The 27322-nt window shown below is 31.1% G+C and overlaps 1 protein-coding gene across 4 annotated transcripts in view; it reads left to right on the forward strand.

The window, feature by feature from the left end:
* LOC134699805 (oxysterol-binding protein-related protein 6-like) overlaps window positions 1-26863 on the forward strand; it is a 48169-nt gene extending 21306 nt beyond the window's left edge. For 3 of the 4 annotated variants that reach the window (XM_063561219.1, XM_063561218.1, XM_063561220.1), the window contains 21 exons: window positions 64-117; window positions 1157-1270; window positions 2313-2460; window positions 3000-3128; window positions 3519-3610; window positions 4811-4936; window positions 7377-7662; window positions 8319-8443; window positions 9821-9949; window positions 10683-10790; window positions 15607-15670; window positions 16365-16540; window positions 17804-17878; window positions 18436-18573; window positions 19000-19063; window positions 19949-20027; window positions 20594-20729; window positions 20989-21154; window positions 22463-22589; window positions 23646-23768; window positions 24524-26863. In XM_063561219.1, coding sequence (XP_063417289.1) covers window positions 64-117; window positions 1157-1270; window positions 2313-2460; window positions 3000-3128; window positions 3519-3610; window positions 4811-4936; window positions 7377-7662; window positions 8319-8443; window positions 9821-9949; window positions 10683-10790; window positions 15607-15670; window positions 16365-16540; window positions 17804-17878; window positions 18436-18573; window positions 19000-19063; window positions 19949-20027; window positions 20594-20729; window positions 20989-21154; window positions 22463-22589; window positions 23646-23768; window positions 24524-24620 — 2556 coding nt within the window. In that variant the 3' untranslated portion in view covers window positions 24621-26863. The remainder of the gene's footprint in view (window positions 1-63; window positions 118-1156; window positions 1271-2312; window positions 2461-2999; window positions 3129-3518; window positions 3611-4810; window positions 4937-7376; window positions 7663-8318; window positions 8444-9820; window positions 9950-10682; window positions 10791-15606; window positions 15671-16364; window positions 16541-17803; window positions 17879-18435; window positions 18574-18999; window positions 19064-19948; window positions 20028-20593; window positions 20730-20988; window positions 21155-22462; window positions 22590-23645; window positions 23769-24523) is intronic. The other variant, XM_063561221.1, reaches the window with a different exon arrangement.
* The last annotated feature ends 459 nt before the right edge of the window (window positions 26864-27322 follow it).

Consider the following 27322-nt stretch of genomic DNA (forward strand, 5'->3'; position numbering starts at 1 on the left):
TGTAAAGTTGACAAAGAATCTCTGTTTTAATATTTTTTTACATTTATTCTTCTTTTATTGTAGAGATTTTTCTTCTTGGAGAAAGGAAAGTTGTTTTATGCTAAAGCACCAGGAGATGTAAGTACAGACAAAATCTTTTGACCTGTTAATGACTTATTGTTTTTAAAGTACTGGTTACCGTTTTTGGATCAGGTTAGCGGTTTTAAAATTTAGGGAAATATTTATCAAAGGTACCAGGCTTATAATTTTAACATAAGTCAGACACATGTATGGTCTCCACCAGACTCATCAGTGACACTCAAATCAAAATATTTATAAAGCAAAACAAATCAAAGTTGAAGAGCATTCTACCCTGACCTATAGTTGTTTGTGTCATTTTGGTCTTTTTGGATAGTTGTCTCATTGGCAATCATACCACATCTTCTTTTTTATACCCGTATATTGAGGACCCAAAATTTCAAAAAGTAGTGACAAATAGGGCTAAGTAGATTTAAGAAGATGTAATATGAGTGCCAATGATACATAAATTTGAGAATGGAAATGGGGAATGTGTCAAAGAGACAACAACCCGACCATATAAAATACAACAGCAGATGGTCATCAACAGGTCTTCAATATAACGACAAATTCCTGCATCAGGAGGCGTTCTTCAGCTGGCCCCTAAACAAATATATACTAGTTCAGTGATAATGAACGCCATACTAATTTCCAAATTGTACACAAGAAACTAAAATTAAAAAAATACAAGACTAACAACTTACATAACATTCTATACTAACAGGTTATATATAATAAGTTTTATAGGTATTTATAGCTAATTATTATCTCAAATTACTGTTTATATAATTTAAAAAACCTAGTTAACACCCTATTTTAACTAGATGTATAAGTTACACAAATGTAATTTCAATTATTGGCTAATTATTTTCTCAAGTTACCTTTTTTTTGCAATTGATATATATAATGATGGCTGTGTTTCTTCTTAGAAGCTACAACTCAGCTTCCTGAAATTTTATATCAACCTTCAACCATCACTAATCAAACTCATGTTTACAGAATACTTATAGGGGCAGGGGTTGTTACTTGTAACAGTTCAAATTTTTCATTAGACCATTATACATGTATGATAAAAGACAAAATTCATATTGAATTTCAGATACAAAAAGGAAAATTCCATGGAGTTATTGACATTGGTTTATCTGTGATAGCATTCAAACGACACAGGCACAGAATTGATATTGACGCTGAAGATATTGTCTATCATGTTAAAGTAAGTCATGTGGTCATTATGGATTTTTGCTACTTTGTTTAAAAATAACAAGCATTTTAAAAGATTATTATAAATTAATAGAATATAAATAAATTAATTAAATAACCAGAAAAAATTGGGTCTGTGTGCTTGTTTTTCAGATATTTGAAGGGATATAAGTCTTGCTAGATTATTTATGCCTTTAATATTGGCATCTTTTTTTCTTTTAAAAACTATGAAAAAACGTAGGGGTTAGCAGGTACTACATGGAACAAAACCAAAAACGTAGGGGTTAACAGGCACTACATGGAACAAAACCCAAAGTGAATATCTGGCAAAAATTCATAAACGAGAAGCAAATTTTCTAAAAGGGGCACGAGCTACAAGATATATAAAAAAATCAAAAGTATGATTTTTTTGGTTTAATCATCAATGAAAATGAAATAGTGAAATAATAGTTTGCTTTTATTAGCTAAAATGGTTCAATTTTGTCAAATTAAGCTAATAAACATTGAAAATGAATTTTTCACTTGCAAGTGAATACTTCGACCCCATTAAATCGGTATTCATGTGAACTCCAATTTAACCCTGTAGAAGGAGATAGAATAATGCATGCATTGTCCATGCACGGGTATTTAAAGGAAAAGAATGTCAACATTGAAAGTGAAACAAAGGTAAATAGTTTGATTAACTGATTCGATCCTCACAAACTTATTCTTTAAAGGTAAAAACGACAATAAACATAATTTTTTAATCTATTATACAAAATTAAATAGACCTATAAAAATCCAATAGCATGAGTTGCTTAATCTATTAATATCCATGTTTATGTTTACATCTCTTACATGCTCATAGAAGGTCAATTCGATAGTTAATTAGATGGTGTCTTGGCTAAAATTCAAACGAAACAAAGCTACATCTTATTGAGAAACAGAAAATGTATATAATCTTGATAATTTAGGGTTGAGTAACACTGAACTTACTGAAATCTAAAACCTTGAAAAATCTATATGTAGGAAATATTTTCCATAATTATTTAATTTTCATAATTTATTAATTTTAGGTTAAAGATAACCGATCCTTTGAGGAATGGATACAGAGACTGAAGCATCACCGTCTATACAGACAACATGTGATAGCCTTCGGAACTAAAGAATCACCCAAGCTTACTGACATTACTTCACCAACAGAAGACATTGGATTTTCTACAGGTAAAATTAGTAAAAAATTAACAAGGCATAATGCCACTCAAAGAATTAGTAAAAAATTAACAAGACATATCGCCACTCAAAAAATTAGTAAAAAATTAACAAGACATATCTCCACTCAAAGACCTCTTTGAATATTGTATATCATGAAACTTTCCTGTGTGTCTGATTTAAGCTATGATTGTGGTAGGCATGTTAGCAGAGCAATTTCATTTCTTTCCTATTTAAATTTGAAAAATTCCAAATCAACATTTCAAACACTTGCATAAGATTCAATTTTCCTCAGGTGAGGTACGTAGAAATGGAATAGCCCTAGTAGCTATTTTACTAAGCATAAACTGTGTAGTTCATGATATGTAATTAATGAGGAGTTTCCCGCAAAAGCAATGATAGGGCTCTGTTCAGTCTTTATGGGTTGGAATTTAACATGCTTGTCAATGTACATTTGTAGTTTATACATTTCTCTAGAAAAGTTGCCAACTTACACAGATATCAAATAACAAGAGGCGAAATTTGAAAAAGTCTTACTATCTTTATTATAGATAAAGGAAGAGAACACAAATTAAGTGCAGATGTTATACGGCAATCAAGTTTTAAGAAAATTGACGTCCAACAAAGTCGTGTAGCTACATGGGTGATGGACTCGGCTGGATTTGAACACTGTGATAAAGGTACGAAAAACATAATGATGTCATGTAACCCTATGAAATATTGACTTAGGAAAAGAAGGAAAAACAAAGTTCTGAGACTACTGTACGATTTTCAGTCAAACTAAGACAGCAAGTTTCAGGAAAACAAAGAACAGGAAAACATTTGGAAAAAAATATATTCTTTTACGAAAATTGAAATGTTAATCATTATTTAATTTTTGAAAGCTTTGACATTGTGACAAAGATAAAAAAAAAAATGAATACTTGAAAAAAAAATTGAGACTAAGATTTAGTTTATCCATATATAAAATTTTGGACGTTACATTTACAAATGTATATATTGACACAATGATTGAGGATTTCATATATTTTTAAAAACTGAAATAAAATTGGAATTTAATTGTTTACCAGGTTTGAATGAGACCCAGACCATTCTATGTGAATTGAGAGACGATTTAGAACAACTTAGAAATATACCATTAACACCAGATTCTGTAATAGAGGTAATTAAAGTTTGTTTCTTAACCTGTGCTCACACCAACCATTGCATATTGTAAACCTGTTTCTCTAATTTTTGTGCTATTTTCACATTTCCTGACCGGTGTGAGAAAAATATTTCTCCTCACTAGTGAAAAATCTGTTCTTGGCAAATGATTAATGGGAATTTGATTATGACGTCTAAATGTGTTGTTTTTTTCTGAATTTTCCTATTGTGACGTCATGAAAAAAGGCGACCATGCCGGATGATGTCGCATATAAAGAACACAAGTTTCTGTAAATCTTTAAAAAAGAAGGATAAAAATCATTAGAGAAACAGATATTTCTTCACTCTCAACAGTTAAATTTTAGGCCGTGCGCTTTAAATAATAAAATTTAACTGCCTCGAGTGGAGAAATATCGTCATACACTTGTTGCAGTGTAGAAATCTATATTTACCATTTGTTCCCTGTAATGAACACACTGTTATGATTGTTATCACATTTCAGTTTAAATTACTCAGGATTATTTATTCTTTTTTATGGTTTGAGTAACAATTTCATTTTTGTTGATGTTTGAAATCATGGTTTTAGAAAGTTTGCATATGTGCCTATAGAAAATTCGTACTTCATCACATTTGAATTTGTTGGTTAACTCTACCATCAAAATTCCTGAAAAATTGATATCCCAGTATGTATACATGTACATGTGAAATGTTCACATGATAAAACAAGAAGTACATGAAGTAATTCATATGTTTATTTCACATTTTACATATAATTGAATTTAAAATTTCTGAGTCAAATTCTGTGGCAGCTATATCAACTGTTCTTCCTATTTGAAGCACTTTAAAATTTCAATGGAATTTGTAATTATGTATTGAAATAACACAGGATACAGCAGTGTAATAATTTTATGACTATGACTTAAAATGAACACTTCCTATGAGTATAGATATGATTAAAGCGATTTATTTTCATGAATTTTGTGGGTGGAAAAATAACGAAAAAGTACAGTGTTGCAGATATGTAGCACTTGGGTCTTCTCTTCTACAATTACATCAAGAAAATGAGTGAAAACAATTGGCGCAAAGTTTGCTGAAAATTTGCGAAATAAAGTATCTGTGAAAATAAGTTGGTTAACAGTATACTAAGTTTGTGAATGAATCAGGTCACTGTACACATGGAAAAATTCATCCAACATGATCTTTTTAAAAAATATTCTAGATGCCAAAGTCACACATTTGGAATTCATGCAATATTGAGAAGAAAAAAGAGAGAATTTCAGGAACTACTAACGGATTGAGACATTCCCAAAAGGGGACAGGATTAGGAAATTGCTTCACTCTCCTTGTTAGCCATAAAATTTTCTATATTTTATTGTTAAAGCGTCTATCTTGACTTCACACTGCTTTGAAGTTCTATCTATTCTTTTCATTTTCAGCTGTGCTGCTACATCCACCCATATAAGCTTTTTATTCAAATACTATATTAATTGTTTCTGTGCATCGTCTTGATGCCATGAATTTATCAATGCCCCTTTTTGTCTAGTGTCTCTACTCAATTTCCGGAAGACATTTTTTAAGTGAATGATTTCTAGATGATATGTAAACAAATCTTATCTTTCTTTTCTTGTGATCTGCCAATACAATATATTCCTTTTTAAGATGAAATTGGTCATGGTCACATTTTTGTGACATCACAAAAGCAGATTCTTATCTACAATACTTGAGTTTTGACTAATGTAGATATGAGATCAAAAGAGTAACACTGTTATAATGAAAATCATTAACCCCTTGGAAAATAGTTTTATAAAGAACAAATCTTATCAATAACAAAAGTTTAGGAAAAAAATTATCAATGTTTATAGTTTGAAGGTTTCGTAAGTTTATTGCATACACACTAGTTCTAGGAGGGATACTTCTTCTTTTACTTGTAATAATTTGAAATCTTCCCTTTTGGACCTCTTGTCTATTGGGGACTAAGGAGATCAAAATATTCCAACTTAACAATCAATCACCTTATTCTCTTTCATGTTTTGGTTTGTTTTGGTAGTATTTTCTGTGTTGATTATCACCATAGTGCAAAAACAATGAAATAATGCACATTTGCATATTAAAAAGACATAACTAATTAAAGCCTGGTAGATACTAGATATCATTTAATTTTATCTGTTTGTGCTGAAATCTTAATATGCTTTGAATCTTATTACAAAATTAACAATGAAAAAAGGTTTCCACGCATAAACTCTTCTTTATGTTAACTAGAGATCTACAACTTTGAGAGCTTGTGTTATGTATTTTATTGAATATCGACTCTAAATAAAACTTTGAATCTTGAATCTTGAATCCAAAAGGTGGCAGATATGATGCTTACCATTTTGATTTACTTTTTTGTCCTAGAACTCTTAAAGTTACTATGCTTTACCATGTTTATTCTCTAGCCTCTATAACATATATCTTTTAAAAATGTGTTATTGGGTTACCTATTCTATTAATTAAACCAATGTTATTTTAAATGCTTTGGCTTTAAATAAAGAATTTTAAATAGATATAGGAAGATGTGGTATGAGTGCCAATGAGACCACTCTACATCCAAATAACAATTTAAAAAAGTAAACCATAATAGGTCAAGGTACGACTTTCAACACAAAAGAATAGCCTTGGCACATGTGTACATATGTGTTGGATGTGGATGTGTAAGGGCCTCAGACAATAAATTTACAATTATTATTTAGGTAAAGTGGAAGAAAGGGCAAGGTAGTATCCAGTTGATGTTTAAAATCAGATCAGTAGTCTGTTGATACTTTGACTGCATCAAATACTGCCAATTCATAAATTTATTATTATTCTTTTTTTAACTTTTTATTTTTTTATTTCCTACAATTACAACATATACATTCATGACATACGTACAATATAAAACTTATATGATAAATACAATGTCATTTTTATAAATAAATCTTAATAGGAAATATTTTACATTTTATATTGAAAAGATAAAGAAATAAAAAAGAATAAAAAAAAAAAAAAAAAAAAAAAAATATTATTGCTTCTGTTTCATAATGGACTTTAAAGTTACTTTTATAAATTGTTATTTAGATGGAGAGTTGTCTCATTGGCACTCATACCATATCTTCCTATGTTTAATTAAATACAAGGTTTATTATTCCAAATTGGAACATGTTTCAGGTAATGATGCATACAAATCCTGACATAAAGTTTTTGATATGAGGTTTTTTTCTTTTTCTTTTGCAAGTTTTTTACAATACCAGAATTTTTCTTAATTTATTGTACCGCTACATTGACAACAAAACTTAAGTTAACTGCACCTTTTATTATTGACATGTTTCACCAATTAGATAAGCATCATCAGGACAAAGTATATAAAGCTAGAACCTCTGAAGTACAAAAAATAGGCATCTTGTATATGACGTCATAATTGTCCATTCTTGACGTTGCTATGGGATACTCTAAATCATTATGAAAAGAAAATGAATCAAACATAGTACAGTGCAAATGAAGTTACTAAATTCAGAGGTAATCTATAATTGTTCTAATTGTCTTTATCTTAAAATTGGTTGTAAACTATTCTAATGGTAAGTGTGTAAATAAAATGTGTTTTTGAATAAAAAATAATGTGTAACATGAATGTAAGTACAATGTCAGTGAACAGTTTGTATAAAGTTTTTGCCTAATTTAAACAACTTTTAGGGCACACCCCTTCCACTTTGATTGACATCCCTATAATAATAAATTTATTGTAGTAAACATTTTTTTTATGTGTGTTTCAGGAGGCTGAAAGTGAACCAAATGATTTGAAGAAGAAAAGTCGCGGCCTAGGACTAAGGAGTAAAAGAAAAGAGAAAAAAACGAGTGACACCTCGCTGACAGATAATGATCTCATGAGAACCAGTTCTTCCAATCCAAACCTTGTACATTTTGAGATGAGCAGAACGAGACCCAGCAGCATGTCTGATGCACACTATACCAGTGGGAATGACTCATTTCTCAGTAGTCAAGACACTTATGTTAATGATAGCAAATTAAGAGAAACATTTGTAATAAAGGCAGAGAAAGGTATGTCAAGTAAAGAAAAAAAATAGATCTTAATAGGACTAGAAAGTATTTTTTCTGTATTTGAATTAAGGCATTTAAAAAAAACATATTGAAGAGGACTAGAGTGGTAGGAGGGGTTGTCATCTTGAATTACCAGAAAAATAACACATTCTTTCCTGTATCCTAAAAAATAGTCATTAATGCTTATTTAATAATTAGGTAAGGGTAAATTCTGAATTCCTACAGGTGTAAAAAAAGTCCAATCTTGAATTCCTGCTCAAATAATATAGGCTCTATCCCAATGTCTAGAAAAAGACCATTTCACCCCTCCTTGAAGTAATATTAGTATGTGGGAAGTGAAAAGGATTATTGTTTGTTTTTCCCTTTCATTTAAATACATGAAGATCAAAGATTTTCGAAATAAGAATTGAAAATTTAGAAGAATCTATAGCACTATAAGAATACATTGTATTTTAATTTTATCAATAGAATATAAAATGTGCAAATGTGATCAATTCCACTGAAAAAGTGATCAACAAAAATTATGTAAATATTCATAAGATAAAAAGGGATTGCCTGTATGTCATTGAACCAGCAACCAACCAAACATTCTGAATTCAATACACACACAGAGGTCATTATATCGTTTTATAACTTTCTTTTTGAATATTTTTCAGTACATAAAAATCTGAAATCTTTACTGAACATAATTGGAACAGAAAGAGATCGACTGAAGAAAGCAGTTGTAGATAATAACAATTGGTCTGGATCATCAGCAAGCTTGAATAAACATTTAGTTGAGGTCAGTTTAATTAACAGTTAGGTAAGTTTAGATAAACATCTCATTGATGTAAGTCAATTGATAGTTAGTCAAGTTTCAAAAGACATTTTATTTGATTAAGTTAATTGAGTTAGGCAAGTTAAGATAAACATCTCATCGATGTAAGTCAACAGCAGAAGGTCACCAACAGGTCTTCAATGTAGCAAGAAATTCCCGCACCCAGAGGCGTCCTTCAGCTGGCCTCAACAAATATATATACTAGTTCAGTGATAATGAACGCCATACTAAACTCCAAATTGTACACAAGAAACTAAAATTAAAAATAAAACAAGACTAACAAAGGCCAGAGGCTTCTGACTTGGGACAGGCGCAAAAATGCGGCGGGGTTAAACATGTTTATGAGATTTCAACCCTCCACCTATACCTTTAGCTAATGCAGAAAAGAAAACGCATAACAATGCACACATTAAAATTCAGTTTAAGAGAAGTCCAAGTCTGATGTCAGAAGATGTAACCAAAGAAAATAAACAAAATGACAATAATACATAAATAACACTAGACTACTAGCAGTTAACTGACATGCCAGCTCCAGACTTCAATTAAACTGATTAAAAGATTATATCTTCATCATATGAATATCAGGCACAATCCTTCCCATGAGTAAGTACAGTTTAATCCAGGTTGAACATACATGTAATTGAAGTAAGTCGATTGACAGTTAACAGGTTAGGTAAGTTTGAATAGACATTCATCAGGGCTCGACCTTACCGCTTGTCTGATTGTCAGAGACAAGTGGACACATACATCGTGCAAATAGATTCATCATGCTAACTGTCTGATGGGACTAGTGAAAATTCAATGTCAGATATAAAATATATATCAAATTCAATACTTATAAATTTGAATAGAAAAATAAGGAAATGTGGTATGCAATAACAGATAACAGTTCGGCCTTCACCAATGAGAATAACACATACCGTATAGTCAGAGAGCTATGAAAGGTCTTAACATGAAAAATGGGAAACAATTAATACTGAGAACCCTAATGACCTAATTTTTTACAATATAATCTAAAAAAACAGGCTTGGAAAATGAACCAAAAATTGTAAAAAGGTTTAAAATTTGGGCATGACATTTTATTGAAGTTAAAAAAATGGCTGTATAGTTATAGCAGAGTATATAGGGAAATTTTAAATTTGCTTTGAATGATGGAATTGAATCTATCACACTGCACTTACTTGTTTGAAATTATTGTTTAATTTGATTTTATGGTACTGAAATATGTATTTTACAATAAATCATGTTATGTTTTAGCCCTGGGCTGTTTTTCATTATTTTGTCAGGTTGTCTCTTTGACACATTCATTGTTTTCTTTATCAATTTCATTTGTACTTTTAGGCATTGAGGCAGAATGCAGACTTAAGAAATAAATTATCAAAGATTCATGCTGAGTCAGCAGTTCACAGTGACACTAAACTTGTTCCACCATCATCACCTATCTTATCACCTGTGCCAAACCTAGACAAGGTAAGACTTACACATCACTTGCAGCTGTGGAACCGGTCATTTTTAAAAGTAAAGGTTCCAACCCATGGCCAGGATAAGAAGGAGTGGGTTAGGGAGGGGATCCGACCATAGGTCCCCATTTTAAAGCAATCATTGAAAAAAAAGAAGAAAACTGGAGGGGTTCTAACCTTTGGTCATCACCCCCTGGATCGGCCTCTGATTTTTGTCATCATATTTTCAGAGCCTTGTCCAAGTGGTCTGAGTATAGTTCATATTCATTGATCACTAAGCTTTCAACAATGGATTGGTGAGTTTGATGCAGGCACATGGCCATGGGTGTCTTCCGACATTTAAAACAAAATCTGTTATATTATATATACAACCGTGATAGAAATGACCACCAACAATCAATTACCAATCAATGATCAAACCGTAAATGACCATCAACCCATCTCAAAAAATTAAAACTAACTTTCTACCTGTCAACCTCCATTTTCAGGGAACAGCCCTGACTTGGGGTAAACTTTCCAAAATCTTCACCAGCACTCTGTTTTTCTTTTGATTTGAAGCCATATAAATGTTTCATTTGAAAAAAAAACCAAGACAAGAAAAGCAGAAAACACCCAAATTTTAATTATGTTAATATTATTTGTATGTCATTTCAAAACAGATTTAGAAAAAATCTTTATTAATTATTAGTTTATCCATATCTTTATCTACAATTCATTAAGTTTTATTTATTTATTATTTGAAGGACCACGACCATGTTTTATCACAGTCTTTATCAACAGAAAGTTGTTCTATATCAGAGTACTATGATGCTGAGGAGGGGCGAGAGACAGCCAGTGAATCGTCTTCTGAGGTGTGTATGGAACAAATTTCACAAGGAATTTGTATTCAATTCCTTGGATATAGAAGCAATGTAAAATAAAAGGCTTCCTTAGCCATGGTCCAATGTTACTTCCTAATAAGAAGCAAAAGCTATGAAGGATTACTAAGATCATGTTTCATAACATCACCCTGGAATATTTTGCTGAATTATAAGTTTATTATGTCTACTTTTTTTCTACCCATTTCTAAAATATTGTTTCAAAATTTCATCATGGAATATTTTGCTAAATAAAAAACTTGATACTGTAGCGGGTTATTTTCACTGGTTTAAATTTTGGGGCTTTTTATTAAAAAGGTATACGAAATATTTTGGCGGTTATAAATTTGGCAGATTGTCAACTTTTATCAATACCTCTGCATGTACACTTTGCAATTGGCGATTTTGTTCTATCTGCGAAAAATTTACACTCTGCGAAAATAACCCGCTATACAGTATGTCAGTTATTTCTGTTCCAATTTGTGGTTTCTATAGCCACTTTGTGGTCTGTTATTTCTATAGCCACTTTGTGGTAAACTATCTCTATAGCCAATTTGTAGTCTGTTGATTCTAAAGCCAATTCAAGATTTGTTTGACCCTAGTCACTTTGTGTTCAGTTATTCCTCTAACCAATTTGATCTTTTATTTCTCTACCAACATTGTGGTCCGTTATTTTTCTAGTCATTTTGTGGTCTTTCATATCTATATTCAATTTGTGAACTGTTATTTTTCCAGTAATCTGTGGTATATTATTTTCTCCAGTCACTGTAGTCCCATTTTTCTAGGTAACTCAGAATAAGATTGAAGTTTCCTGTAATTTATTATCAGGCTTTTTGCGATCATGAATTACTGTTTAAAAGTTTAAGGGGCTTAAGATTCTTTTCTCTTTATAGGCTGATAAGCATGCCTAAAGTTGGTATCATTGTTGAGCATTATCTTGCAGTTCTAGTTGTTATTATTCTATAATTATTAAACAAAAAATGACATGAACATGATGAATTATCATTAATATGGTTATATTTATAAATCAACTGTTTACAAAATTTAGAATTTTTGAAATGCTAAGGCTTTTTTTTACCTCAGGCATAGATTACCTTAGCTAGATTTGGCAAAACTTTTAGGAGTTTTGGTCCTTAATGCTCAACTTCGTACTTTATTTGGCCTTTTTAACTTTTTAAGATTCGAGCCTCACTGATGAGTCTTTTGTAGATGAAACGTGCGTCTGGCGTATATATACAAAATTTAGTCCTGGTATCTTTGATGAGTTTATGTATAAATTAACCACAAATTAAATTTTCAGCTTTTGTATTCGGTAAGAAAACAACCTGACGTTATTTCATATCACTTAGATTTTTTTTCAAATTATTAGGAGTTTTGAGTTATCTCAAGTTTTATTATTTTAACCCATTAATTTGTTACATTTGAATATGTAACACCTAGAAATTTGTCCATCCCCAAAAATGTGTCCATTCCCTGAAACATGAACATTTGAAGTTACTGAACTCCAAAACATGATTAGGTGAAAGATGTCAAAAAGGTGTATTTTTTATGAATCCATACTTTAAAAACACCAAACACGTTCATTGCTATTTATAACATTTGTTATTCGAAAAACAAATCCAGTCGCAAACATTACAGGGACACATTTTGAAGGATGGATATGTTTTACAGTGTTGAAAATATTAGCATTTATTTGTTGGTTTAAATTATATTTATCCATGTTATCCTCTCCAAACTGATCGAAAACTTTATGGTCTTACAACTGTATTCCAGAAATTAATAGATATATTATCATGATTATTTTAATGGTTGTGGTTCCTTTCCAGGTGTGAAATATTATTCCCAAATCTCTCTGAAATCCTGCAAATCTGTAAACTGTCTATTCTTGAATTTTACTCCTTCATTGTTTTTTATTTATACAAATTTCATTCAAAATGTATTTCATAATGCATTTTCATTCCCATCACAAAGCTGTGCCAATAACATGCAAATACCAGGCCTCACGGTCATAAAACTTATGATTTTTGTACTCAGACTCGAAAATCAACCAATCAAATTGCTGGATTTCATGTTTCGAGCATGATTTTTGTGCTCCAAGCGCTGAGCAAAGTTTTATGCCTTCAAGGCTAGGTGTCCATGCATGTGTCTGTGCAACTGTTCATGTATCCATCCATTTATACCAGTATTGTCGTGGACAAGATGTAAACCAGTGCTTATTAATTATTTTTTCAGGACTTATGTCCCTTCGAAATGCAAATTCTATAGAAAATTGCATTATAAGCTCTCTCAAGTGTACAAATCTTGCAATATTTTTATGAAACTTATCAAAGGTTTATAACAGCAATGTCTAAGATGCAACCAATTTTTAAAGCAGTTATGCCCTGTGGGAAATATTGATTATATGGAGAATGGTGTTGTTTTTGAAGAATTGTAATGAAATTATATCAAAGGCATTGTAAGAGTTATGCTCCTTGGAAATATACAAGCCTTCTTAAAATGGAATGGTTTTACTGTTGTTTGTTCCATTATGCTAGCCCTTCTGCGCTGCGAAGCCAAAAAAAACTTTTCAAAAATAAATGTTCATATTATTTGTCTTTCCACGTTCACGTTTGTGCTAAAATTGCCACATAGTGCTTGTATTCTATAAACACTCTTTTTAACTAACAAATGACACAATGGTCCATTAATCCTTTGATAGTTTTATTGCCTCTTGATAATTGGATCCTGCTAATTTAGTGATTGAAGATCTGATAATTGAACAAATATTAGATATTTGATACATAAAGAAAACACACAGACATACCCACCAACTGTCACTATTTGCCATGGAGGCTCCCAAATGGAAATTTTGTAAGAGCAATTTTGTCCACTATTTTAAAGAAAACAAATAATTTAACAATGGCTATGAACTTGTTAAAGCATGAAGAATAAAAAAAAAACACACATTTCAATATATTTGAAGGCCCCCTTGAAGGTTTTGTAGGACTATAAAAACCATCTTTCACGTAAAACCCCCATGAGCATTTTGAAAAGTTGGCAGGTATGCACAGATCTATATATGTTCCACTCAAAATGGTTATGAACACCTAAACAACTATAATAAAGTACACATTAATTAAACAGTTTGCTTGTTGAAAAAATATCAATGTTCGGTTTTATTTCCCTGCTTCTGAAAAAAAATCATCTTCGAACATAAACAAGATTGCATCACTTCCTTTTCTACCTCTCATATTTATAATACTCCTAACTTGGGAGCACTTAACAAATACTAATTTGTAATAATTATGGGGAAAATAACTATCTTCAACATATATTTCAAAATGCCTGGTATCAGTACTAAAATATTGTATTTCTGATGATTGTACATGATATTTAGATTATAATAAAAATTAATATGCTTTGCTCACAATGCTATAATGTGTTAAAATATATCCTTAATTTGGAATCAACATCAAGAACAAAATAATTTCTTAATATGCTTAAACACAACTATTGTCCTTCAGTTAATATAAAAAAGATTTGGTATAATTGCCAATGAGACAAATCTCCACAAGAGATCAAATGACACAGAAATTAACAGCTATAGGTCACAGTACAGCCTTCAACAATGAGTAAAGGCCACACTGCCTAGTCATTATCAGTTCCTTCATCATCTGAAGGTGTATGCTGGGGTTCTTGATTGGGTTGAAGGATCATATTGAGACTGAAACACAAAAGTGTTGTAACATCAATCTCTATCATACATTTTCAATGAAAAATTTATTTTCAGTATCCCAAATTAATGCATTAGATTTAAAATGATCAACCTTTATACTATTATTTTAACAAAAATACTGACTTTCAGCCAACTTTTGGTCATGAAGGTACAGCTTTTCAAAATGACATATAAAACAGGCTATTATTTGAACTTGGAATTATTTTCAATTATGGAATTTGCATAATTTCTTGTGTTTAAAATTTTTAATAAATTCCATGTTTATTTGGTATTATAATCTTTTGAGCGGTTTACAACACTTTCCATACAATGTATTTTGGTTAGATAGTGTTGTGCGTGGCACAGTACATTCTATTGAAAATATACTATTTTCTTTGTAATAGAAAGTGTTGTGCGCAGCACAGAACATTTCAGTACAGAATAAACATGGAATTTATTAAACATTTTAATAACAAGAAATCAAGCAAATTCCATAATTAAAAATAATTCCAAGTTCTAATAATAGCCTGTTATATGTTCATCTTTGTATACATGGTATAGAACTCAATTTTTTTTTTTATGTATTGTTCCCTATTGAAATATTGTATTATATACTGCAGCTGTGCTATTTGAGCAGTCAAATAGCATTGACCGTATATTCATATGTGATATACAGTCACTGACCGTATATCACCTTGTTTATGACGTTGAAAATGACTTTCTGTAGAGTTTTATTTATGACGTCAATAAAACATACAGGTTCGCGGAAATTTAACGTTGTCCGCTCCTATAAAAGGTTCGCGGAAATTTAATGTTGTCCTCTCCAAATAAAAAATCGATGTTTTTTTCATTTAAAACAGTTATAAGAGTTGCAGTATATAAAGAATAACCATACATTGTCTCGAAATATCAATGTTATTTGTACTCGGCACAGCCTCGCTTTCTACCTGTTTCTAAGCCTTGTACAAATAACATTGATATTTTGAGACAATGTATGGTTATTCTATATATCATAAGCTAAATTCTATAGAATTGGGTTTATATTCAGTGAGATATGAATATTAAATTTGATATAATTTCTAAAATGAAATATTTATGTTGTTTTATATTTTGTAGCAATCAGACGAAGATGAAATCTCCAGTGAAGAGAATGACACGGATTATACTGCTGTTCATAGTGGTAAATATATACTTTTGTCTGATCAGGAATACTACCCTTTTTTTTTTTTAATATAAACACAAATGCTGGTTGTGTTAGGTACATGTATATCATTTTGAAATTTTTCTCAGATTATCACATGTAATCTTTCCTACCAATGAACAGTAGGATATCTTGACTTTTATTCTGATATTTATAAAAAATATGATTTTACAGTATCCTCAACAGGGTATGTGCTTATAGGTGAACAGGATGAAAGAAAATTAAAACAAAATCTTACACATTGATCTATTAAGGTGGTATCAAATACCTTGTCAAAAAATAATTTGGCTCATTTAATTTTTGTAATTTTTTTACACTTTATTTACTGTCTTTCACCTTTTGGCAAAAATATAAAAATTAGAAAAAAAATGAACCAGACACTTTATTTGAAAAAAAATCATTGCATATATAACAATTTGACAGACACTAATTTTGATATCTATAGCTAGAAGCTTAATATATCCTTATCAATTAAAACATGATTACAACGTTCAGCTGATTTTTACAGAGTTATCTCCCTGTAGTGTTATGTACCACCTTAAAATAACCAATTTGCATATGACACAGTCCCACAAAATGTTTAAGAAGGGAAACAGCATGTTTATGCTGATGTAATTAATTTATTACTGGCTGCTTTAAAATAGAGAAATTAGTTTTGACTTGTACATTTCAGTATCAGAAGACCAGCTATCAGATTCATTTGAGACAGGGCGGAGATCAAAGTTACCTGTTCCTAAACCAGACACTGGTGATATAAGTCTATGGAATCTCTTGTATAAAAACATAGGAAAAGATCTGTCTAAAATCTCTATGCCAATTACACTGAACGAACCACTCAGTATGCTACAGGTAGGCACATATAAATAAAAACATTGGAAAAGATCTGTCCAAAATCTCCATGCCAATAACACTGAACGAACCACTTTGTATGCTACAGGTAGGCACATATAAAAACATTGGAAAAGATCTGTCTAAAATCTCCATGCCAATTACCCTGAATGAACCACTCAGTATGCTACAGGTAGGCACATATAAAACGTAGGAAAAGATCTGTCTAAAATATCTATGCCAATTACACTGAACGAACCACTCAGTATGCTACAGGTAGGCACATACAAAATGTAGGAAAAGATCTGTCTAAAATATCTATGCCAATTACACTGAACGAACCACTCAGTATGCTACAGGTAGGCACATACAAAACGTAGGAAAAGATCTGTCTAAAATCTCTATGCCAATTACACTGAACGAACCACTAAGTATGCTACAGGTAGGCACATATAAAAACATAGGAAAAGATCTGTCTAAAACCTCTATGCCAATCACACTGAACGAACCACTCAGTATGCTACAGGTAGGCACATATAAAAACATAGGAAAAGATCTGTCTAAAATCTCTATGCCAATTACACTGAACGAACCACTTAGTATGCTACAGGTAGGCACATATAAAAACATAGGAAAAGATCTGTCTAAAATCTCTATGCCAATCACACTGAACGAACCACTTAGTATGCTACAGGTAGGTACATATAAAAACATAGGAAAAGATCTGTCTAAAATCTCTATGCCAATTAAACTGAACGAACCACTTAGTATGCTACAGGTAGGCACATATAAAAACATAGGAAAAGATCTGTCTAAAATCTCTATGCCAATCACACTGAACGAACCACTTAGTATGCTACAGGTAGGCACATAAAAACAGTACATGTTATACAGGAAAATTTAATACTTAACACAGATGAAAGATGAGGGAATGATAACCAGATTTTGTTAGCTTTTAAAGTTCCTTGTATGGAAAGAGATCAGAAATTCATTTCATTGGAAATGATGATTGCTTCACAAAAATTGAAAATATTGAGGCTTTTAAATTTTGAAAATTACTGTAAGTTCATCTTGTTTGCTTTACAAGTTCTTTTGTATTGAAATAAAGCACAGACATTCTTTGTTTGTTGTAATGATTGCGTCACAAAATATTGATGCTTTCAGATTTCTATTTTTAGATATTTGAACAAAAGCCAACTGTGCTATCACTACTCTTTTGGCTGTTTTCAGACTACCTATGAGAATACAAATTTGTAAATATGCTCTTTTTGCTTTTATTTTCAGAGATTATGTGAAGAACTTGAATACAACGAGTTAATAGAAAAAGCTGTTGGATTAGAAGATCCTTATGAACGAATGGTTGGTTTTTATTAATAAAATTCATCTTGAATTAACCTTAATGTTATCCTTTAGAGTAGAATGTATTCAGTAAAGAATCAATTTCAGATTATTTTGAGAAAAATTAAGGTAGGAGTACTTAAAAAACAATTGTCTTTAAAATTTTGATATTTAAAAAAAATAAATTTAGATGTGAAACCAATCTGAAATAACATGATGTGTATTTGGTGTAATTTCTGCCTCTTTCAATTCTTGAATAATACTGTGGATTCATTATTATTTGTTGGATACCAATTTTCATGGGTTTCGTGGATAGCGGTGAAGCACGAATTCAAATGTTTAACGAATATGATATTTTCAATAGGCTTTGTATACAGAGATTGGCAACACCACGAAATCAAATATCCACGAATATGCTAGCTTTCAGCTATCCACGAAAATTGATACCCACGAATATAAATGAATCCACAGTTACCATCAGAATACGAACAAACAATGTTATTAAAAAAGACATGTGAAAGTAGAGGTTCTAGAAAAAAAGAAGTTACAGTCACATTAACTATGACTTTATATTACAGATCCATGTAGCTGCATTTGCAGTCAGTAGTTATGCAAGTACAGGGTACAGAGCTGGTCACAAACCTTTCAATCCACTGCTGGGTGAGACGTATGAATGTGATAGGCCAGATAAAGGATGGAGATTTGTGGCAGAACAGGTACAAATAGACATTTTAATCCACTGCTGTGCAATTGTAAATTTGTGCAGAAGGTAAAAAAAACCATTTTAGACATGTTTCAAATAATAAATTTGGGAACTGATACTCATTCGAAATTATAGAAAGAAAGATTGAACAGTGACAGTCAGTAAATAAAAATCAATAAATGACCGAAACATATAAACAAAAATTACCCAAAATACTGGACAGTACAACAGAGCATATCAACCACCAGCACCAAAATACACTAGATAAGTATATACTTGTATAAATAAAAGAAGTGATGAACAACACATTGCCCAGACACCAAGACTTGATAGGGTCCCAAATGTGATGGTGTTAAAACTACTTCCTGGCTAGTTCCAAATATAAATACATGTAGATTTACAGAAATTTGAGTCTTAACTGAATTTTCTTGAATTTCAGGTTAGCCACCATCCTCCAATATCTGCTTGTTACTGTGATTCTAAAAACTTTATATTTTGGCAAGGTGAGTTATAATGAGTAGCTAACACTAACAATATACTGAACTTCTAAAATACCAAATCAAATCAAATCAAACTTGTATTGCCATATTAACCAACTTATACAATTTGTGACAAAAACAACATTAACATAATGACAAGAAAAAGCATTAATAATCTTATTAAGGAAGCTCAAGGGTACAAAAAAATTAGCAAAAAATGAAACATTAGTTTTTTTCATTACAAATTTTATTTATCACACTATTAGTTGATACTTTATGAAAAGTACAAAAATCAATTCATTTTGGCCCAAATGACTTTTAAAATGTTTATATCATGCCTCAAGCTCAAATGTGAAAAATCTACCAAATATGCCGAAATATGTCAATTTTCAGATGTTTTTTGTCAAAAATGAAAGTGGCCGCATCCGTGTTCATCCTCAACCTTTATATGTGTTATGTATTATCATAAAATACAACTTACATTTCAATATTGAGGATGAATACGAATGTGGCCACTTTCGTTTTCTACTAAAACCTTTCAAAATTTAACTAAAATGCTAGAATTGTGAGGATTTCAGTAATTTAGCATGACTTTATGGTGCTGGTACACGATATATGTGCATTGTATTGTCAAAAACAGCCCATTTTTATTTAGCATAAGCATTCTGCTGTCCAATGAATAACTAAAAGATAACATTTTAACAATTTTGTAAAACTGCTATATTTTGGGGCCACAAAGGGGTTTTACTGGACCTACTCCTTTGTCTTTCTTGGTATACAATCTTACATTTATAGAATATTTTAATCAGCATTTGATCTAGACAGGAATTTTATAGAAATTGTCAGATTTAAAAAATAAAACAATGTTTGCATATAGTTTAGCCACTAAAGTAATTTTATAATTTTCAGAAACTCGAATAAAGACAAGATTTTGGGGAAAATCTATGGAAATACAACCTGTAGGCATTGTCAATCTAGTTCTTCCAAAGTAAGTTTTTATTTCTTTGTTTACTTTTATAGAGACATTATCGGGATGCTTGTAGTTTTGTCAAGATTGTATTGGCTATAATGACAACAAAATCCAGCAAAACTTAGGATTGATTGACAGAATTAGTGTTATAATTTAGAAAAATATTTTTTTCTAACAAAAGGAAAGAATTTACTTTAAAGTGGTACAATATACTACAGGGAAATAATGCTGCAAAATCAGTTGAACGTTTTAATCACATTCTATTGCTAATGGAATTGTAAGCTTCTGGATGATCAAAATTAGTAATTGTCAAAGTGTGAGGATCAAGATTGAATTATCTATATTTTTATTGAGGGTTCAAAGTAGATATTTTGTCAAATTCGATGAAAATTAAGAGAGCCAAATTGACATTAGTCAAGGTGTTTGGTACAAACTCAAAAGATTTGGAGATATCTTATTATATTTAGGCAAGTCGAAACTCATTGGAAAAAATGAGAAAGCTGCACACGATTCTTTTAACATATCATCAGACTAGAAATGAAATGTGTTAGGCTTCAGTAATAATTTTGAAATTAATATTTCAGGTGGAACGAGCAATATAGATGGAACAAAGTTACCACATGTGTTCATAACTTACTGGGAGGTCAACGATGGGTCGATCATTACGGAGAGGTTAATATCACCTGTGGAGATATCACCTGTAAACTAACATTTAAAAAGGTGAGTAGAGATAGATTGGTCACTATGGAGAGGTCAATATTACCTGTGAACTTACATTTAAAAAGGTTAGTAGACATAAAGTGGTCACTTTTTATTTCCCCGTTCAATACAGTTCTTTAGTAACTCAATATAATGTGGATTATTTATAAATTGTAGAATGTCATTTGGGTGCATTCCTTAATATAAGTTAACCACAATTTTAAATATTCAACATATTACAAATGTTTAAAAGTTCTTACCTTTCTGTTATTTTTTGTAGGCTAGCAGCTGGTCCTCAAAACGACATGAGATCCATGGTCATATAAACAGTCCTGAAGGGAAGGTGGTCCATCATCTATCAGGGAAGTGGAACGAAGCTTTATACTGTGGTACTCATCATGGTGGCAATCATCATCAGGCCACCAGTAAATTAGTATGGAGACCCGGTAAGTAAGGATGGTTGGATTAAGGGCTGTTCAAAAATTTAATGCCAAGGACAATTTGTAAAAGTAAACCAATATAGGTCAAAGTACTGTCTTCAACATAGAGCCTTTGCTCTTACCGAACAGCAAGCTATAAGGGGCACCAAAAAAAGACTAGTGTGAAAACCATTCAAACGGGAAAACCAACGGTCTAATCTATATAAAAACGAGAAACACTTATTAATCACATCAACAAACTACAACCACTGAACATCAGGTTCCTGACCTAGGACAGGTGCAAACAAATGCAGCTGGTTTAAACGTTTTAACCCTTTCGCCGATGAGTCCTGGTTTACCGGGATTCACGCTTCAGACAGCTGACAATGAGTCCCGTTTTACCGGGATCGGAATACCTCTTTTATATTTCCCACTGAAAACAGTGCAAACACAAGTTATCTTTATTTGTTGAATACCCAGATGAAAGTTTAAACAAGGCGCCTCCATTTGTTGAAAACTGTGTCAAAATCCGAGGAAATTTAAGGAATTTACGAGAATTTGAAATGAGGGGGAAAACAATTTGAAAGAATATGGAAGAATTGAAGCCAAACTAGTATACTTTTTTGACATAAGATATCGTTTTATGTACAAAATACTTGGAATGGACATCGTTCAGTGTAAGGAATTTGTACAGCCTCATTAAATTTTTTTAAATTTTGCCGTTTTAGGTTAAAAAATTACGATTTTGCGTCTAAGAGCAGAATTTTGAGAATTTCACCAAGATAATGTCGAAAATTTGAATATTTTATGAAGAAAAAATTATCAAAACATGAACAAAACATGGTGTTAGTGAATGAAAATGATGAAATAAAAACACAAATAACTACAGACAAGTTTTTATTGACATTTATTATGAAGATCTCCCACTTGAGTAATAGTAGCCAGGGAAGCCATCTTTTCAGAGTAGCTTCTGTCTGGGCAGTTATCTGTGAAAGGGTTAATAGGTACCAACTTTCACCCTTACTTGAAACAATGGTATAACATCACAACATAGAAAGACACTATAAAATACCAATTGAAATTGCTGAACTTAATCAAAAGACATATTAACACAAAGAAGTGAAAATACACTGAACAAACAAATTTGATCTAAGACACAATTAAAATACAAAATCAATGACATAAGAGGTGAGATGTAAAACAATTTCAAAAAGACAACCATAACATTGAACAAAATAGAATAATGTGATTGTTTTCCAATTGTATTTTCCATATCATACTGATTATTTGTGAAAATCAGTTTGTCTGATTTTAATCATCTGTATTCTTAAACAGGTGCCATGCCAGATGATTATGAGCTGTATTATGGCTTTACCAGATTTGCAATAGAATTAAATGAGTTGGACCCTGATGATGCTAAGACACTGCCACCTACAGACACAAGGTTCAGACACGATCAAAGGTAAGCAATAGAATTAAATGAATTGGACCCTGATGATGCTAAGACACTGCCACCTACAGACACAAGGTTCAGACATGATCAAAGGTAAGCAATAGAATTAAATGAATTGGACCCTGATGATGCTAAGACACTGCCACCGACAGACACAAGGTTCAGACATGATCAAAGGTAAGCAATAAAATTAAATGAGTAGGACCCTGATGATGCTAAGACACTGCCACCTACAGACACAAGGTTCAGACACGATCAAAGGTAAGCAATAGAATTAAATGAATTGGACCCTGATGATGCTAAGACACTGCCACCGACAGACACAAGGTTTAGACACGATCAAAGGTAAAAGTCTTCTGTATCATTATAAAGATTCAAAGTTCCATAGCCACATAGATGAGAAAAGGTTTTATTGCTAGTAAAATATTTGCTGTTAAGTCAATAAGTACTGTAAATAAATAAATTATTTCAGGTTTTTACTAATGTTAATATTGCTTCTGTGGGAGTTTCCTAATAATTAGAACTCACATTCTGATATATATCTGAAACATATTTCTGTATGAAGCTTTTCCTGATACCTCACATTTTTGTTAATTCTTTAAAAATCGCAATAATAAATGCTGATAATAATTTCTGAATTTCAGTATACTGCAGTAAACTCACTATTTCTCATATACTTTGATATGTTGCCTTTTCCAAATGACTTTGCAGGTTTATGTTCTAGATATTCCTCTTTAATAGCTTGATGTGTCTATGTAAGAGATAATTCAAGATTTACATGTTAACAACGATATATGTACTCGTTGAAGTCACAAAAATTTTGTTTATACTAGTCAAAATGTGCATTTAAAATTTGTACATATATAATGGTTGATGGGAATATGGTAATCCCATTTGTATAATAGGAACTACTTCGAATAGATCAATGATATGTATTAATATTTCATATTCTTCACATTTTAAAAAAGAAACTTTGAATAAAATTATTCCTCATATTAAAAGTTTGAACATTTGGTAATTCTAATAATTATTTTTATATTATATTGTATTAATTTATAATTTAAGACTATTAGAGGAAGGAAAGATTCATGATGCTGAGAATGAGAAGACAAGGTTAGAACATCTGCAGAGAGAAAGAAGGAAGAAAAGAGAAACAGAAGGATTAGATTACAGTCCTATGTGGTTTAAGTAAGTGAAAGTTAAATAAAATTGAGAATGGAAATGGGGAATGTGTCAAAGAGACAACAACCCGACCATAGAAAAAACAACAGCAGAAGGTCACCAACAGGTCTTCAATGTAGTGAGAAATTTCCGCAACTGGAGTTGTCCTTCAGCTGGCCCCTAAACAATTATATACTAGTTCAGCAATAATGAACGCCATACTAATTTCCAAATTGTACAGAAACTAAAATTAGAATAATACAAGACTAACAAAGGCCAGAGGCTCCTGACTTGGGACAGGTGCAAAAATGGGGCAGAGTTTTCAAATTAAAAAAAAAAAAAGAATAGGAAGGAAAATATCAAGAAGGCATGACAAATTAAAGATGGAGAAAACAACATGGAAATTAATGATCAATTACAGAAGGACAAAGAAGTGCACGAACACTAAGAAAAACTGTGGAAAAATTAAGGTACTCTGGCAAGGTAATTAGATCCTGATCTAGGTGTAAATGACAAATCCACCAACAAATTATAGGCGTTTTTTAGATAAAAAAAAAAAACACCAAAAAACTAAAGTATTTAAAGAGACATAAAAAAAAATCAAGTCGGAAGAGGAACTGGCAATGCCATAGCAGTTTATAACGATAAATTACCATAAAAGTCCAAAAGCACTACAAACAGTCCAAGTTAAAATCTAATTAACATGGACCACACCAGTAAACTTGTGGATATATAACAGCTATCCATACTTCTTTTGTCATAAATGTTTCTTTTTTCCCCAGGAAAACAGGAAAAGAGAGTTATGAATACCTTGGGAAATACTGGGAATGTAAAAAGTCACCAGGATTTAATAAAATGTCTTTTGTGAAGCTATGGTGAACAGTAACAGGAAACCAGTAGAAAGGCTGACATTAAAGGCCCAGTAGCTACAAAACTTAGATCCCTATATTTATACAGATGTATACCTTGAGAGACAAACAAGCGAATGAGTTAAAGAGAAACATTACAAATTGATATCTTCCGATGATTGACAAGACAGAATTATTTCTTATTGTCCAAAACTTGTGATCTAATGTGTCAAGACCTGCATTTCACAAAAGGTGGTACGAATAAGGATCATATAAATATCCTTAATTTAACCATCAATTGTACTATCATTTTGAAACACAGGCCTTGAGTACAATGATATTGAGGCATTTTTTTTCTTTTCCCACCATATTTAGTAAGTCATTTTCAAAACCTTTTTATTTTGGGGCCAATAATGGGCCTTTAAGCCCCTACTCCTTCACCTCATGTATCATTGCATTTGTGAACGTCTTTATGCCCCTACTCCTTTCACCTCATGTATTATTGAATTTAAGGCCCCTACTCCTTTCACCTCATGTATTATTGTATTTATGAAAGTGTTTGGTCTTTATTTCTTCCCTGTAAATGAATGAATAATGGGTGATTGAATTCCGATGGTAAAGTTATATTCTGCAAATGGATTTTATATGTAGATTAAAGTTGATTAGTGAAAATTGCACAAATTAAGAGTAGAAAATACACATCTATCGTAAATTTGTGATTTAGAAAGAAATTTTAAAAAATTGTGATGAAGTAGCTTGTTTTGTAATCAATTAAATAGTTTGTCAACTCATAAAATGGGGAGAAAGAATTTGACCAAACATGCATGGAGTTGTACACTTGCTATTTTTATTCCTTATCCAAATAATTTTTCCAGGGTTCCCATACCAAATCATAAACTTAGCTAGTTTTGGTTATGTTATTTGGAAACAGCAGGCGACAAAAGTCTTCCTTCGAAAACTCACACAACCTTAAAGTAGTTTTTTCTTAGAGTCTATTCAGCTTTTGACTTTAAGTGCTATATTTATTTCTGGAACTCATAACCGAATGTTTGTAGGCTCACCATAGTGGTATATGTTGAAACGATAGTATATATGCCCATAAAAAACTTGTGATTATTGAATTTTAAAATTATAGTTTAGAAAATGTTATTTGCATTATAATAATCCTAATGTGATTCATGAATATTCTCATGTGTGAAGTAGTACAATATGTTGCTTTCATTTCATTGTTTAAGGTGGTACCTATTACTCCAGGGAGATAACTCTGTATTATCAGCTAAACGTTTTAATTACGTAACCTTGTGAAGAAATATAAAGCTTCAAAATGATCAAAATTAGTGTTTGTCAAACTGCTATATAACCAGTGTAATTTTTCTGACAAAACGGTTGGTTCAAAATTTTTGATTTTTTTTTACTTTTGTCAAAGGATTAAAGTAAATACGTTGACAAAATTTTATGAAAATTAAACAAGCCAAATTAATTTTAGAGAAAGTGTTGGGTACCACCTTAAATATAACTGTGGATTCATTTATTCCTTTTGGAACCAGTTTTCTTGGATTGAGAAACAATTGTATTTCATAGAAATTTGATTACACAGTTTTGTTGAAGACTGCATACAAGCCTATAAATGTGTGCATTTTTTCAATGAACATTAAAATTTGTGGAAATTGACGAAATATGTTTTTCAACGAATAGTAATGAATCCACAGTATAACTTTTCTATTAACCATTTTTCTTTTTATATGTATGTGTGCTCATTATCAAATGTTGATTTATTGAATTAAATATACACGAGTGTGTTTTCTTCCTCAACAATATAAATAGAATTTTATGCAATTATATGTTAACATGTGCTAATATGTTTATGCACCTGTGTGCGTTTGTGATTTCATATATGTATATAATATATAGATATATTTACCGTTTTGCTAGATTTTTGTTTCTGTTGGGTATGATATTTTTTTTAACTATTGACTGGAAATATTTATTTCATAGTTGAAATAAGCAGGTTACCATGACTACTGTAGTAGTTCTTTACCCTAAAAAGTTGGCAAATTTTTATGTTTCTCAGTTGTGAAGAATGAAAATAAGGGAGACAATTGCTGTAACAAACAAATATCATGTATGAATTAGAAAGTTTGAGGGAATATTACTAAATGAATCCATTCATGAATTCATGTAATATTTTAATGACAACTTTTATACATACAATAATTTGTAAACAGCATTCTCTTCGTAAGGTTAAATTCAAGTAGAACAATTTTTTATAATTTTTGTCGAAATTTTAATATCTAGATTTTCCCAATATGCTACATCAACATATTATCAATGGTTGTCATATATTTGCATGTTATGGAAACTTTAAAAATTATTAAGCATAAGGTGATAACAAACACTTGGACTAAAATTAATTTGGCCCGTTTAATTTTCATGAAATTTTGACAAAATATTTTCTTTGACCAGTTTACAAAAATTTCAAAATATCAAAAAAATTCAACAATTTTATTGGAAAAAATTTATTGGATACATATAGCAGTTTAACAAAGTATAATTTTGATCAATGAGTAGCTTAGTATTTCCTTCACAATAAAAAATGATTAAAATTATGCAGCTGATTTTATAGAGTTATCTCCCTGTAGTGTTATGTACCACCTTAAAATTTACCAACTACCTACCCGACCTTCTCGTCTAGCATTAATCAATTGTGAAGGATGTTAAACATCCCCTACTTTT

Source organism: Mytilus trossulus, unplaced genomic scaffold (genome assembly GCF_036588685.1).
Source record: "Mytilus trossulus isolate FHL-02 unplaced genomic scaffold, PNRI_Mtr1.1.1.hap1 h1tg000085l___fragment_1__unscaffolded, whole genome shotgun sequence".
Taxonomy (NCBI): domain Eukaryota; kingdom Metazoa; phylum Mollusca; class Bivalvia; order Mytilida; family Mytilidae; genus Mytilus; species Mytilus trossulus.